This window comes from Bactrocera latifrons, unplaced genomic scaffold (assembly GCF_001853355.1).
Source record: "Bactrocera latifrons isolate USDA-ARS-PBARC rearing strain unplaced genomic scaffold, ASM185335v1 scaffold_231, whole genome shotgun sequence".
In the NCBI taxonomy this organism is placed as follows: Eukaryota; Metazoa; Arthropoda; class Insecta; order Diptera; family Tephritidae; genus Bactrocera; species Bactrocera latifrons.
The window spans coordinates 1-12,509 of record NW_017535864.1 but is presented as its reverse complement, the minus strand read 5'-3'; the positions used below and the strand labels follow the sequence as shown (position 1 = coordinate 12,509).

At 33.5% G+C, this 12,509-nt stretch overlaps 2 protein-coding genes and 1 long non-coding RNA gene across 3 annotated transcripts in view; 1 reads left to right on the top strand and 2 right to left on the bottom strand.

Annotated features, from left to right (window-relative positions):
* The window catches only part of LOC108968905, a 129,933-nt gene extending 129,630 nt beyond the window's left edge, over positions 1-303 (top strand). The window contains exon 3 of the long non-coding RNA XR_001993359.1: positions 90-303. This is a non-coding gene — a long non-coding RNA (uncharacterized LOC108968905). The remainder of the gene's footprint in view (positions 1-89) is intronic.
* Positions 304-6,696: 6,393 nt separating this feature from the next.
* LOC108968909 (protein midgut expression 1-like) lies at positions 6,697-7,603 on the bottom strand. The gene is made up of 2 exons (XM_018933253.1): positions 7,341-7,603; positions 6,697-6,965 (listed from the first exon to the last, which is right to left on the bottom strand). The coding sequence occupies exons 1-2, from the start codon at positions 7,391-7,393 to the stop codon at positions 6,773-6,775; spliced, it is 246 nt and encodes an 81-aa protein (XP_018788798.1). The 5' UTR covers positions 7,394-7,603; the 3' UTR covers positions 6,697-6,772.
* Positions 7,604-8,861: 1,258 nt separating this feature from the next.
* Positions 8,862-11,817, bottom strand: LOC108968908 (protein midgut expression 1-like). The gene is made up of 2 exons (XM_018933252.1): positions 11,510-11,817; positions 8,862-9,469 (listed from the first exon to the last, which is right to left on the bottom strand). The coding sequence occupies exons 1-2, from the start codon at positions 11,560-11,562 to the stop codon at positions 9,271-9,273; spliced, it is 252 nt and encodes an 83-aa protein (XP_018788797.1). The 5' UTR covers positions 11,563-11,817; the 3' UTR covers positions 8,862-9,270.
* Between the last annotated feature and the right edge of the window lie 692 nt (positions 11,818-12,509).

The following is a 12,509-nucleotide window of genomic DNA, read 5'->3' as shown; positions in this document are numbered from 1 at the left end:
ATTTTTTTTTAATATAAAGAATTCATATTTTTCTACTCAAATCTCACTAAAAAGACTAATGACATAATTCTTTTTTGTCTGCTTTACAGGGTGTTTTAAATGAAATCTTTACTTCACACAAAATTTTTAAAAAGCTCTATTCTTGATCCCAATAGTCAAGTTGAATACCCGAAAGCTCACTCATTACAATACTTGCAAAGTTCCAGCCATGAGCTATTATATCTACGAAAGCTTGAATAAAGCATACACATATGTACATAGGAAATATGTTATATACCTCAAGCGCATGCTATTATTGCAGTTCAGTGGTAAGTTTACACATACTTAGTTTAATATTTTTATACTGTCTAACTTTTTATTATTCCACTTATAGCCGCTTTCTTAACTAAACACTGAGAAAACGGCTCTAAATATAACTAATTCTATGCTATTTGAAAGAGGCAAATACATGTAAGCTCTCTCCTTCACATTAACAAAATTACTCAATGCTTAAAATTCCCCTACAGCTACCCCACCTAAACTAGTTATTAAATATTTTGAGTTCTTTTCCGTTTCCTATATACACTTCATCCGCTCAACTTGCCTAATTTCCAGTCGCTTCACAAAGCAATAGCACAATACGCTTACATATAAAGGGTAAATAGGAAGAGTGAGAGGAAAACGGTATAGCTTTTTCTCCTCTCATAAACTTCTCGCATAATACGCAAGTTTATTTCTCTCATAAATTGGATCGCAAGAATTGTGTTGAGTTCATTTCCGTTTCCTTTCTCTTATTGTATCCGCTCGCTTCATTCAACTCAATGTAGCTTTCCAGTATATACAAACAATCACATAAAATAATAGGCGAGTATATAAATTGAGTTTAGAGAGTTAAAAAATTCACTGGAATTAGAACAGAAGGAAAGAATAACGAAATTGTAACCAGCGATGCGGACACATTTTTGCAGTTTTTGTAGAGTTGATAAAATAAAAGTATTTTAAATATAATTTTGAAAAAATAAATAAAGAAATAATAATAAAATAGTGGAAAAGTGTATATTAATGAAGTAATGAAAATAATCGGTATAGAAACATTAAGCGCAAAGTTAAAAGTAAATCGTACAGGCTGATTCGCGTGCACTCGTGCCTGTGGGTAATAGTCGGGTCTCGTATAAGAACTGTATAAAAAGTGTAGTACTAAATATTTGTTAAAAAAAATAGTAAATAAGCGTGAATGTGCGGTTTAAATGAAAATATTTGTAAATATGTATGTATATATTTTTTCGAAATATTAGTAAAAAAATATTCGGATGAAGAAGTGAATATACATAGCGATAATTTTTTTGTGTATGTATTAGTGCATCTGTACTTTCTGGTGAGGCTACTACTTTTATACCATAAACATTGCAACACAGTCTCCGAAATTGTTTATATTTCATTTGAAAAAAATAAATCTATTCAAAAATAAAAAAAAAAGTTTACCACTTAAAGAACAAAAAAATGTAATAACATATGTAATTCATTTATCATAATGTTAATAACACCTTATATAGTGTCTGAGCTATATTCTTACAATGTGATTTAATTCCATGAACTAATCACCAAAATTTCAAATAATCAAAATGCTAAATCTTCACAATTTTTATTTACCTTGTTTTTATATATTTCTTTTACCTTTTGAAGAAAAATTATAATCCGCTCAAGAATTTGTTCAAAAATATTTCAGAATATATCTATTGTTGTTTACAATTATTGAGTTCATGTTCTACATAATTAACTTATTAAGCAATGAAAGCCTAGCACGACTTTTCTTTTTCTTGGGTCTATCGCTTAACCGCTCGCTTCTTGCCAGTGTCTCCGCCACCCCAGGAATTGTAGAAGTTCTGCTTTCGATTTTATGAAAGTGCACGCATTCAACAAATTGCAAGTATCTCAACTTGTTTCGCAATTCTTTAATTGTCTGTAATAGTTTTGGAACATCAGTATGCACCTCTAATTGCTGTTCGTGCTCCGTTTTTATGTTGTTGCGTAAACTCTTTTCGCTAATGGAACTGTGTATGCTTACAATATCATCAGATAATTCCTTGATCAATAACGCATTATTCGTTGCCATTATAGTTGTGTTATATTAAAGATTGTCTTAAAGGAATAACTGCAAAATATTGCAAGATCTCGTATTGTTAAAGTAAATTAGTGTATCTGAAGTGTAATGGTTCAAAGTTGAATACAAACTGGCCTTCTTTGACAGTGTCCGGTATTTAAATTCTTTTTTTTTTTCGACAACGTGCTGAAGAACAGGTAGCAACATTGTACTTTAGTGCGGTACGTACCTTAAAAATGTACACACCAGTGGGCAAATAAATTACTCACACGTATCTTTCAAGGCTGTAAAAAATAATGAACTACCTGATTTTATTAGCTGGAACAGCAAGATTTCTCTTTGAGTTTTCTAGAATTACATAGAGAAAGTAGCTAAGTCTCAGCGTTGCATTTTCAAATTTTAATTTTTTTCGTACGTAGCAAATATTTGATATTCCAAAACTTTTTTCGTTGGAATTACATAATCATTGAGGTATGATCTACTGCTGCATTGTTTTATAATTGAATTTTTTCACTTTCTTTATTTTATATTTTATTAGTGTGTTACATACTATAAAACATTTTTTTGTTTACGTTTAGCTCATTTTCTGTTTTGTTACTGATAATGAGTATATTGAAAATAAAATCTCTATTTTTTTACTAAGTGCTTAGATTTTATTTATAATAAAAACATCATATTTATAATTCCTGCCCTAACGCTGCTAGACGTGCTATAAACTTCCACTACTTTAATTTTTCCAAACGCTGTATTATTCTCTTGCCGGGGTCGTGCCTGCATTGTTTTGTTGGTTAAAAGTTCAAAGAATGTCGAGCTCGACAGCCGATTCTCGCTCCTCCTGGCGGCAGTGACATTCTCTGGAATTGTTGCAAGCCAGCTTCAATTTGACGAAAATGTTCGCATTCAACCAAATGCAGATAGCGCAATCTCAGGCGCAACCGCGACACTGTCTGCACCAAAGTTTCTGTTTCCGAGTATGTTGTTGCTTCGAATAATGACACAGCATCGTCGCTTATATTCTCGTCATTAATGAAGGCTGACATACGCAATTCGTTTGCGTAAGCGTTGAATTTGAAAGAATTATTCTCCATTGTAAAATAAATTTGCTCGTAGTTTGTGCTTAGATGAAAATTATTGCGGAACGATGGTGTTCGTAGTGAATCTTAAGTGAGAGCACGAAGACTGTCTGATGTTAAAAAGTTATTTTCACCTGCTTTTATACTAAAACTAAGAACTAGAATGCTTTACACTTAGTATGCGGATTTTTAAGGATGCGTAAAGAAAGCAAGTTTTTGTACCCTTTTTTTGTAGGGCGTAACCGTAACACATGAGATAACGTGAAAAAGGAGAAGAAAAAGTTTTTAAAGGTCCTTTTCTTCCTTTCATACAAAATATTATTTACATGCTCAAGGTTGCGAAATATCGATCAATTTCATTTGAACCGTAATGCTGTCAATAGTTTTCTTTGTTGTTATGAATATCCTACACTCTGTTGAATAAAGAAGTGTCAAAGAGTGAAGGAGCCGACCGGTCTAGCTTTACGGGCCGTTCTACACGAAGGTTCTATTTCCTACACTTTTATGGCGATTGCCTTGAAATTTTAAGAAAATTGTAGAACTTATAACGAACAATGATTTTTTGGAAAATTCTTAATTCGCATAACCCCTTAACGTTATAGACCTCAGATAACGGATAATTTTGTATACAATTTTTTAAAAGGACTTGATATTTTAAAATATCTATTTTTAATATGTTAAATTACATTCTCTAATAAAGACTTCCTTTGTTTCTTAGTGCATTTCCCAGAACTGCAGCTTTGTAGACTTCTGCCGTCTACCTGTGTTTACATTCTTTTGCCTGCTTCGAAGCATCCTTTTGCCTGCTTTCTTTACATCCTTTTGCCTGCTTCGAAGAGTTTACCTGCCCTAGCTTTTCTCAGGACCTTTCAGCCTTTGTAATATCCAGGTGTTACTATATATAAGGATGCGTCTCAAAGTAAATCTTTAATAATTCATTTACTTACAAGAAATCAACAGCCAAATTCCTCACTTTACGGTAAAAATACTGGTATTATAAAATGGCTGAAAACATTATTCACGAACTCAATACACAATTTAGTGATATGGAGCTAAAATCCAAAAATAAAAACCGAAATAAAGTTGAAGATTTCACCACAAACAAAAGGTGCAAAAATTATAACACGGAAGAGCACTGTATGCCATATCATGCTTTGATGGACAGCAAAGACATCACACACATTTGTACGCTATGTGGCGGCAATCTATATGCTGATATCACTATGGACGATGTGTTAAAGGAAAATCTGCGTTATAAGTTAATTTGCCCACGTGGCTGTGAGGAACTGCCAAATATAGCAGAAACGGATAACGGCAAACAATATAACAAGCAACCGATGGGAGTAGAAGACCATGCGAACATTCAGCGACAATTACACAGTAATGGAGTTTATATGAGCAACTATAACTCACATCAGCCGCATAATATGGTCGCAATACCATATCGCGATTACAGATTCAATCTGACCACCGATCTTATGGCCGCGCGATCTGCGCGCTTGAAGCAACTCTTGAATACAATCGATTGTGATAATTGTCATCGTGTGAGTCTCAATGAGAAGTCCAATCGCTTTGAGGCCTTCAAGCGTAAGAATGTACGGCGTGCGGAGTATGAGTTGAACAGGCGTAAAAGTTATAGTAGAGATGGTAACAGTACAGCTCCAGACTTCAGCTCAGATCTATCAGCTATGGCAGAGTCTATGTTTGAGTGTTCGGAGCGTCTACGTCGTTTCTACAAGCAGAAGGAATACACGCTGGGTTGCGAAAAATGCGGAGGCATATAATGGAAAGGAGAGAAATATAGTTCTTTGACATGACTAAAAGAATAGAACACAAAATAATATGTAATAATGCATCAAAATGCAAAAAAAAAATACTTTAAATAAAGTTTCATATAATGCACCTAAAGAAAAAACTTGTTTATTTTGTTATGATCTCTTAATATCTAAATATTGTATTCTCCTACTTTTCTTGAATTTACGGACTACTTCTACTGTTCCATCTCTTCCTCAGAATCTATTTTTACCGGGTTCCTAACACTTCTTTTATCATTCAGGTCTGCACTTTAACCAGAGAATGTTTGCGCTTTTTATATTCTTTAATATTATCTGCTTTAAAAATTATGTTCGTGTAGCTTCGAGCAGAAATGTTAGTCCCTTTTAATCATGCACTTAATATTTATTTATCAAGTGTACACACATTTTGAAATATACATAAATATAAAGGTAGAAATTTAGAAATACATAATATAACTATTATAATCACAAATTATAAACTAGATCTCATAGCGCTCGTTATATAATGAAAGAATTCTACTACAACGTTCTCGTTCTCTTTATGTTCCACAACGCCAACAAATTGTAGGGCCACGAACAGCATTAACAATACCACAAATGTACAAACCAACCATATGCAAAATCTGGAAGTATTGAATTAATAATGAGACGAGATATTGTTTATATAGCAATTAGAAGTCTGACTTCACAGCGCGTATAATGAATCAGCCGCAAATGTGCTTTTAGCTAACTTATACGAACTCTATCTAAATTTTTAGAGCCCCTGTGGGGTTTAAATTTTCTTACTTGCACATCCCGTGCTTGGTTTATTTCCTTCGTAGCTATATTTCTTTATCTCTATTCGCTTTGTATTAATGTAGAGAATGTTTTCTCAAAAAGCAAAAAGCAATATTCAATATTTCATTTTACATATTTTTGAATATTTGCTGCAAAGCTCCCAGTTAATAAAAAAATTGCTTTCGAAAAAATTGTGCAATCTTATTTATACATATTTGTTGAGTGAGTTCAATATATGTATATTATGACTTTGAACCAACACTATGTTTGGCAGGTCAGCAATATCTATCGTTAATGTTCAGGTTTAGTTTCGGTAGAAGAGTTGATACAAAATCGATGAATCGACTTGGGGGTCTTAAGCATTGCTTTGTAGAAAATTTAGAATGAGCACGTCTATTAAAATTTTTCTTTAAATGCAACTATATAATGATAAATGAAGAGTGACTAAGACAAAAAAGTGATCTCATGAAGAGAGCTGATCTGTCACTTACCACATGATCTATTAGATCCAAGCAAAGCTATAAGAAATTTTATTGATTTTTCATATCAACTCACTAGAATCTGCATACTTTCAAATCCAACGGGAAAAGCGACGCCGTTGATTGTTCTGTGAAAATATTACAATACCGAGTTTGTTGAAGTGAAACCCCTCACAGAACAGAGACGCCGCTTAGTGATAGTTTGAATATAAATTAAGCTAAAAATGATGCGATAAAGCCCCGAATAAAAACTAACTTCCGCCCGTTTTAACAAGCTTGTTTTATTACCAGGACACTTATTACATATCGCGAGATCACAGTATCGAAACCTTAGCAGTTATACCAGGTATTATTAAAGATTCAAACAATTTACTTTAATTTCACGAAAGCGTTTTAATTTACATAACCTTCATTAAAAGAATTATATAAAGCAATATAAATATAGTATACATATAATGGAACTAACTATGTAAATATAAACCATAATTTTTAGTAACAATAATTGAATAAAAGCTAACACATTCTATAACACAAATCACGCGTAAGCTTTATGATGCTTAAATCTTTTTAATAGTATTGCTGGAAAAGTCCTTTAAAAGTTAATGGGGCGGCAGTCACCATATCTTCTATCATTTTCTTATCGGATTCCTCCCCTTTATGGTGAAATACTGTAAAGTATACGATAAGACCAATTATGAGGAACAATATGAGCACCGAACCAAGTATGCCCAGACAGATAGTAAAGGCACATTGGCAGCAGCTGGAAAAAATACAGGCACCAAAAAGATATAGACATAAATATTTAGAAAATAGTATGATATTTTATTTGCATTTATATGTAGATGTTTTTTCGATCACCGGAAGATAGGTGTACAATTCAGTAAGATCCAAATTTCGAAAAGTGAATATCCGCTATAGCAAGCTTTAATATTTCTCGTACTACTTCTAATAATAATAGCATTATGCGGCAGAAGCAAAGGAAAGTTTTGTTAGAAGACCCTGAGATCGAAAATTTAAACATCAACTCTATAACTTTGAACTTTGAAAATAGACGAAGCACAAGTCCATCATAAGGTTAAATTGTATAGCTAATAAAGTATACTCCATACCCATTCTGGTGAAAATATTGACTTACCAGCAGACAACTTTTCCTGAACCCTTGAGACAATCGCACAACACACCACACATTTTAATTGTTCTTTGTTAAAACGCGTCTTTTTAAACGTTTAAAAAACTATTATAATCTCAATATTTTTTAGTTATCAGTTGTAATTCTAATGTCTTATGTATGTATGTCACACGGTAGAAGAATATTTCATTAGCTTTTCAGATTTGCCTGTAAACTTCATGGATAACTTTATGAAAAAAAGAGAGACACAATTCTCGAAACATTACATTTTCGAAATTTACAATATACCTTACATTATTACAAATTAACCCTTAAATGAGTCATCAAACACCATATCAGAACTTGGAATATTGGAGACCAAGAAATTAGCTTAGAAAATTTCACTTCCACAAATTAGTTAAACAAGTTTTTGTCTTGCGAAATTATCCAAAACAAAAAAAGTAACATCAACTTAGGCGCTCAAATGCTATGTGATTAATTCACTCGTCTTACTACAAAAGTGTTTAATTCTCAGCCGGTTAATAACATGCCTATTTGAAGCTTTAAACCTATGCCCATCGCCTCGACGGCAAAATTTTCATGAAATAACTTTCCAATCTCGCTTTATTAAATAGAAACTACTAAGCAATATCAGTAACACTGAAATCTTCAAATCATTACATTTCTCTTCTTATATTAATTAAAATACAAGGCAAATTTGTTAACTGTAGTTATTCTAACTTAAAGATAGCATTCGCATATAACCGTACGTTAGTGCCATCAACCTGAGAAAGGTCTCAAAATAAAGCTCATTATTTCTTGCATAATCGAGTTGTCTTCGTCGGCATCGGGACTTTTGTGAAAAACAAAAGCAGCAAAGCAAATTAATAGGAAAATTATTAAGGCGATGATCACAATGCAGGCGGTGGCACAAAATACATTGTATCTGCAGCCGCTGAAAGAGAACGGGCAAAAATAATACTCAATTATGGAAAAACTCGCTGAAAATATGCATTTATGTATTTATTTTGCCTTAAAGTGATATAAACAATACACTTTTTCCATACCAACACATCTTCTGCACTTTTTGCTAGCTTTATTTTTTTGTTAAACTGCTTCGGTGATCTATTCGCTTGAGTTCTTGTGAAAATATTTTATTTTGCTTATTCTAATGACATTTTTCGACACTTATTTTCATATATTTTGTTCGAAGTGAAATTCAAAATTATTTGTTTCCAAGTTGATATTTTTATTACTTTTGGTTAGTATCTTTAGTTAAGAAGCAACCCTCTCTACATCAAAATCCTTATATAACGCTTTCTAAACTATTAAACTTGTTGATAGTAACCTCTTAATGGGTTACTGCTCTTACAATCTGTGAGTGGTTATATTGGTTCAGGTCTCATTTTTCAGTCATTCAGTCTCATTTGTCAGTTGGGTGTTGGTTATAGTGTTTAAAGCGCTTCGTTTCAATATGTACCTAGCCTATAGTTTATGGGCGTAACGTATAGAATTTTGGCTAGTATACGTATAATCAAACGATATATATCGGTACGAAGTTAAACAAAGGGAAGTAATAATTTAATTAAGCACTATTTTATACAAGTATATTATATAAATATTTATAAATACATATGCGTGTATATAGTATAAACATCATTGTGATAACACTATTTCTATAGCCTTATATTATGGCCCCAAACATTAAGAACGAACTATTTATAGCATATCGTAAATGAACCCAAATTTGTTCAATAAAACTTTGATTAGATTAGCAGCAGTGTGATTACATTATTTCTTTTATTAAATTCGAAGCTATATTAAAAATCAGTTAAATTTTCTTGTATAAATGTTTAAAAATATTTGTTTAAATATATTAAACTTACAAAATATACAATAAGACACTAAAGTAATGCCAGACAGCCCCAAACTGGCATTAAACCGCATTTATTCCATTTTAGTGTTGTTGCTGGAAGTATTGCTTAAAGGTTGTAGGCGCAGCTGTTATAAGCTGCTGCACCAATTTTTCTTGCTGACCGTCGGAACTATCCTTATGATAGTATACTGTGAAGTACACGATCAGACCGATTATGACAGCTAATACTATGACCGAACAGAATATGCCGAGTATCATATTCAGCGCACATTCGCAGCAGCTGTAAAGAGAAGAGTTTAAAAATTTATTATTTTAAAATAAAGAACTAAATTTAATATGTACTTATTATACATTTCTCTGAAATAAAAAACTAATATGCAATATATGTTATGTACTAGTATGGATCTGTAAAAACGTATATTACAAAGCCAATAATAATATAATAATAGTTCGAGACGATGTTTTCAAAACATAAACTCAATAAGCTTGTTATAAGCCAAGCTAGACGTCACTATAAGCATGGTATCATACTCGACCTTGTTAATGAACTCGGGTTATGTTGGCAATGCAACCGAGGGGCCAAGTGGTCTTTTGCTCTAACCAGCAAGTCCATAAACATTCTAGTTGATAGCCTAGACTTTTAGTAGGTAACTCAGTTAATATCATCTGGGTACTCGGTCATATAGAAGTGGAAAGAAATGAAAGGGTTGTTTGAAGTAGTGAGCCCTGCACCTTAGGTATTGGAACACACTCCTTGGAAAAAAGAAGCTTAGCAATATGTTGGGGGTCATCACAGGACACCTATCCTTAAGATCCACATTCACAAAATGGGAAAAGTGGATGCAACGGAATGCAAGGCATGAGCGGAGGATGATGAGGCGCTGTAGCAATATCTATGCGTAGGCCCGTCTTCAGCCGGATAAGACGAGATATACCACTGCTCCCAATATTCGAACTTAAGATGCATTGGGCAGCTGAGAAGAAAAATAATACGTTTATTCACCAAATCTTCTGAGTTCTTAGATAACACTTAAATCGGTTACCACCCGGGTCCGACGCTTCACCCCACCAACCGACCAATAAAAGTAGAGAACAGACTTCCCTTGTGTAAAATTTATCGACATTGTTACCTGCTGTCCTTAGACCTTTCAGTTGAGCTTATTATCAAACGAGATTATGACGGATTTATTTCACATGTACACTTCTATTATCTGTGAGATTGCTGTTTGAATAACAAATTCAGCGCTTAACCTATATACCTATAATATCAAATGCAATAATTATTTTTGCAATTTTGCGCAGGTGAAGTACATCTGGGATTTCGCTCATATATATTACATATGTATGTGTAAATACAGTTGAATATTTATCTATACGTTGCTAATTATTTCACTTCATATTTATCGTACACTTTACACTACTAGACTACAATGCATTTGCTATCTAACAGTTCTTCGCTTTCCTATCGCTCAAGTAGCTTGACTAATCGTCTCGGGGGTTTCACGTGCTCAGAGCTAGTAATGTGTTTACTGATATCAACAAATTTTTTTCAAAAGTTTCTACTACAACTAAGCAATACATCGAGGTTAATTTGGTGGCCACATAATGTATTGGGTGACAGTTGACAAGCAAATGACAGCGAGTATTGTAAGTTATTACTATATAAGAATTCGATACTTCTATTCAAAAGGGGAAAAATATTCGCGACTCTCCTTATAGTGAACAGATCAATTGAAAAGTTTCAATTCAAGTATATTAAAACCGGTTTTTTGTCGACATGTGACAGTAGATGTTGAAACTTAGCTTCATCATTTCACTTCGAAGCCCAATCGACAGTCATCCGGGCTGTGACTGCACACGATGAACCGGCTCCAAATCGTGAAAAAACGCAAAAGACGGCTGACAAGGTTGTAGCGCCTGTATTTTCGGATGCGCATGGAATCCGCATAGTGTCGCAAAAATTCATACATTGGGCTTCAAATTGCTTCCGGGTCCACCGTTTTCTCCAGAACTGGCCCACTGCGACAATTTCCTGTTCTCAGTACTCAAAAGAATACTCGCTATGAAAAAATGTTCGCTAAATAATGAAGAGGTCCCCCAAACTGAGGTCTATTTTGAAGCAAAGAACATATCGTACTACAAAAATGATATCGAAAAGTTGGAAGGTCGCTGTGCATTGTATCAACCTTGAAGGCAATTATGTTGAAAGAAAAAAATTGCGCCTATAGACTTCTTTTACCAATTTTTTGTTTGCTTAAAACTTATCACATTGTATAATACTTCCTTTACATACTTAAAAATAATAAAAATATAAACTTACCAACAAAAAAGTTTTGCCGGGCATTTCAGACACTCCCACAAACAGTTGCACATTTTGAATATTTGGTTTTAAAAATAATTCGAAACTATTCTACAAATTAGTACACAATTTATTTAATTTAATTATTTTCCGTGTAATCCTCTCGTGCGATTTAATTAGTATTTGTTTCGTTGGTTCGTTCGATGCCAGTGAATCACTAGACGTTATTTAACGGTTATGTAAATGCTTTCCGTTTTTCTCTCCGCAAGTGCGTGACACACGTTATTTCGTTGGCAAACACAAACCGCAACTGTCGCGTCGCTCGAAAGTTATTAGCTTTTTTCCCCAATGGAAAACCTTAACCTGTGCATGATACACATAGAGATAGGAGACCACACCTGAATGTATTATCGAGCAACTCGTGCACTTAACATATTTTAACTTTAACGGGAGTCGAGTGTAACGTGCGTCAACGCTTCAAGTGATTAAAACGACTTAGCATTCATCACCTAAGGGTTAAATAATCGGTGCCAATTATCGCGTTTATTGCAAGGTGTAAAAAAAAAACAAAAAAAGGAAAGCAACTTTTGGACGTGACACATTGTATTATCAGTGCCAATATATCAATGAATCGTATTTATGTGCTGATAAAAAGTGGTATTTGTTACCGAAATGTGTTTCTAAGAACGACGTTATTTATATTTTCTTATCACTATCGATTGGTGCCGAAACAAGCGCAAAATAACAATATGGAGATGAATGTTTGTTCAGTCCACTTCACAGCAACGATTAGGCGGTGTAGTTGTTGGAACACACACTTGAGGGTGAATCCCTCTAGAAATCAACAAATTTTATGACTTTCATAGTCATATTTCATAGGAAATTCAGAGCAGTTATAGTTTTTTGTCGCTCTGACTTATGTTTCAAAAATTCGTTTTTTTCTCTCCACCCTAGTTCCCTTCAAGGGTAATAGCGTCCTTTCATGCCGATTTGTCCTTTCAAAATAGTCCTCAGTTTCGGC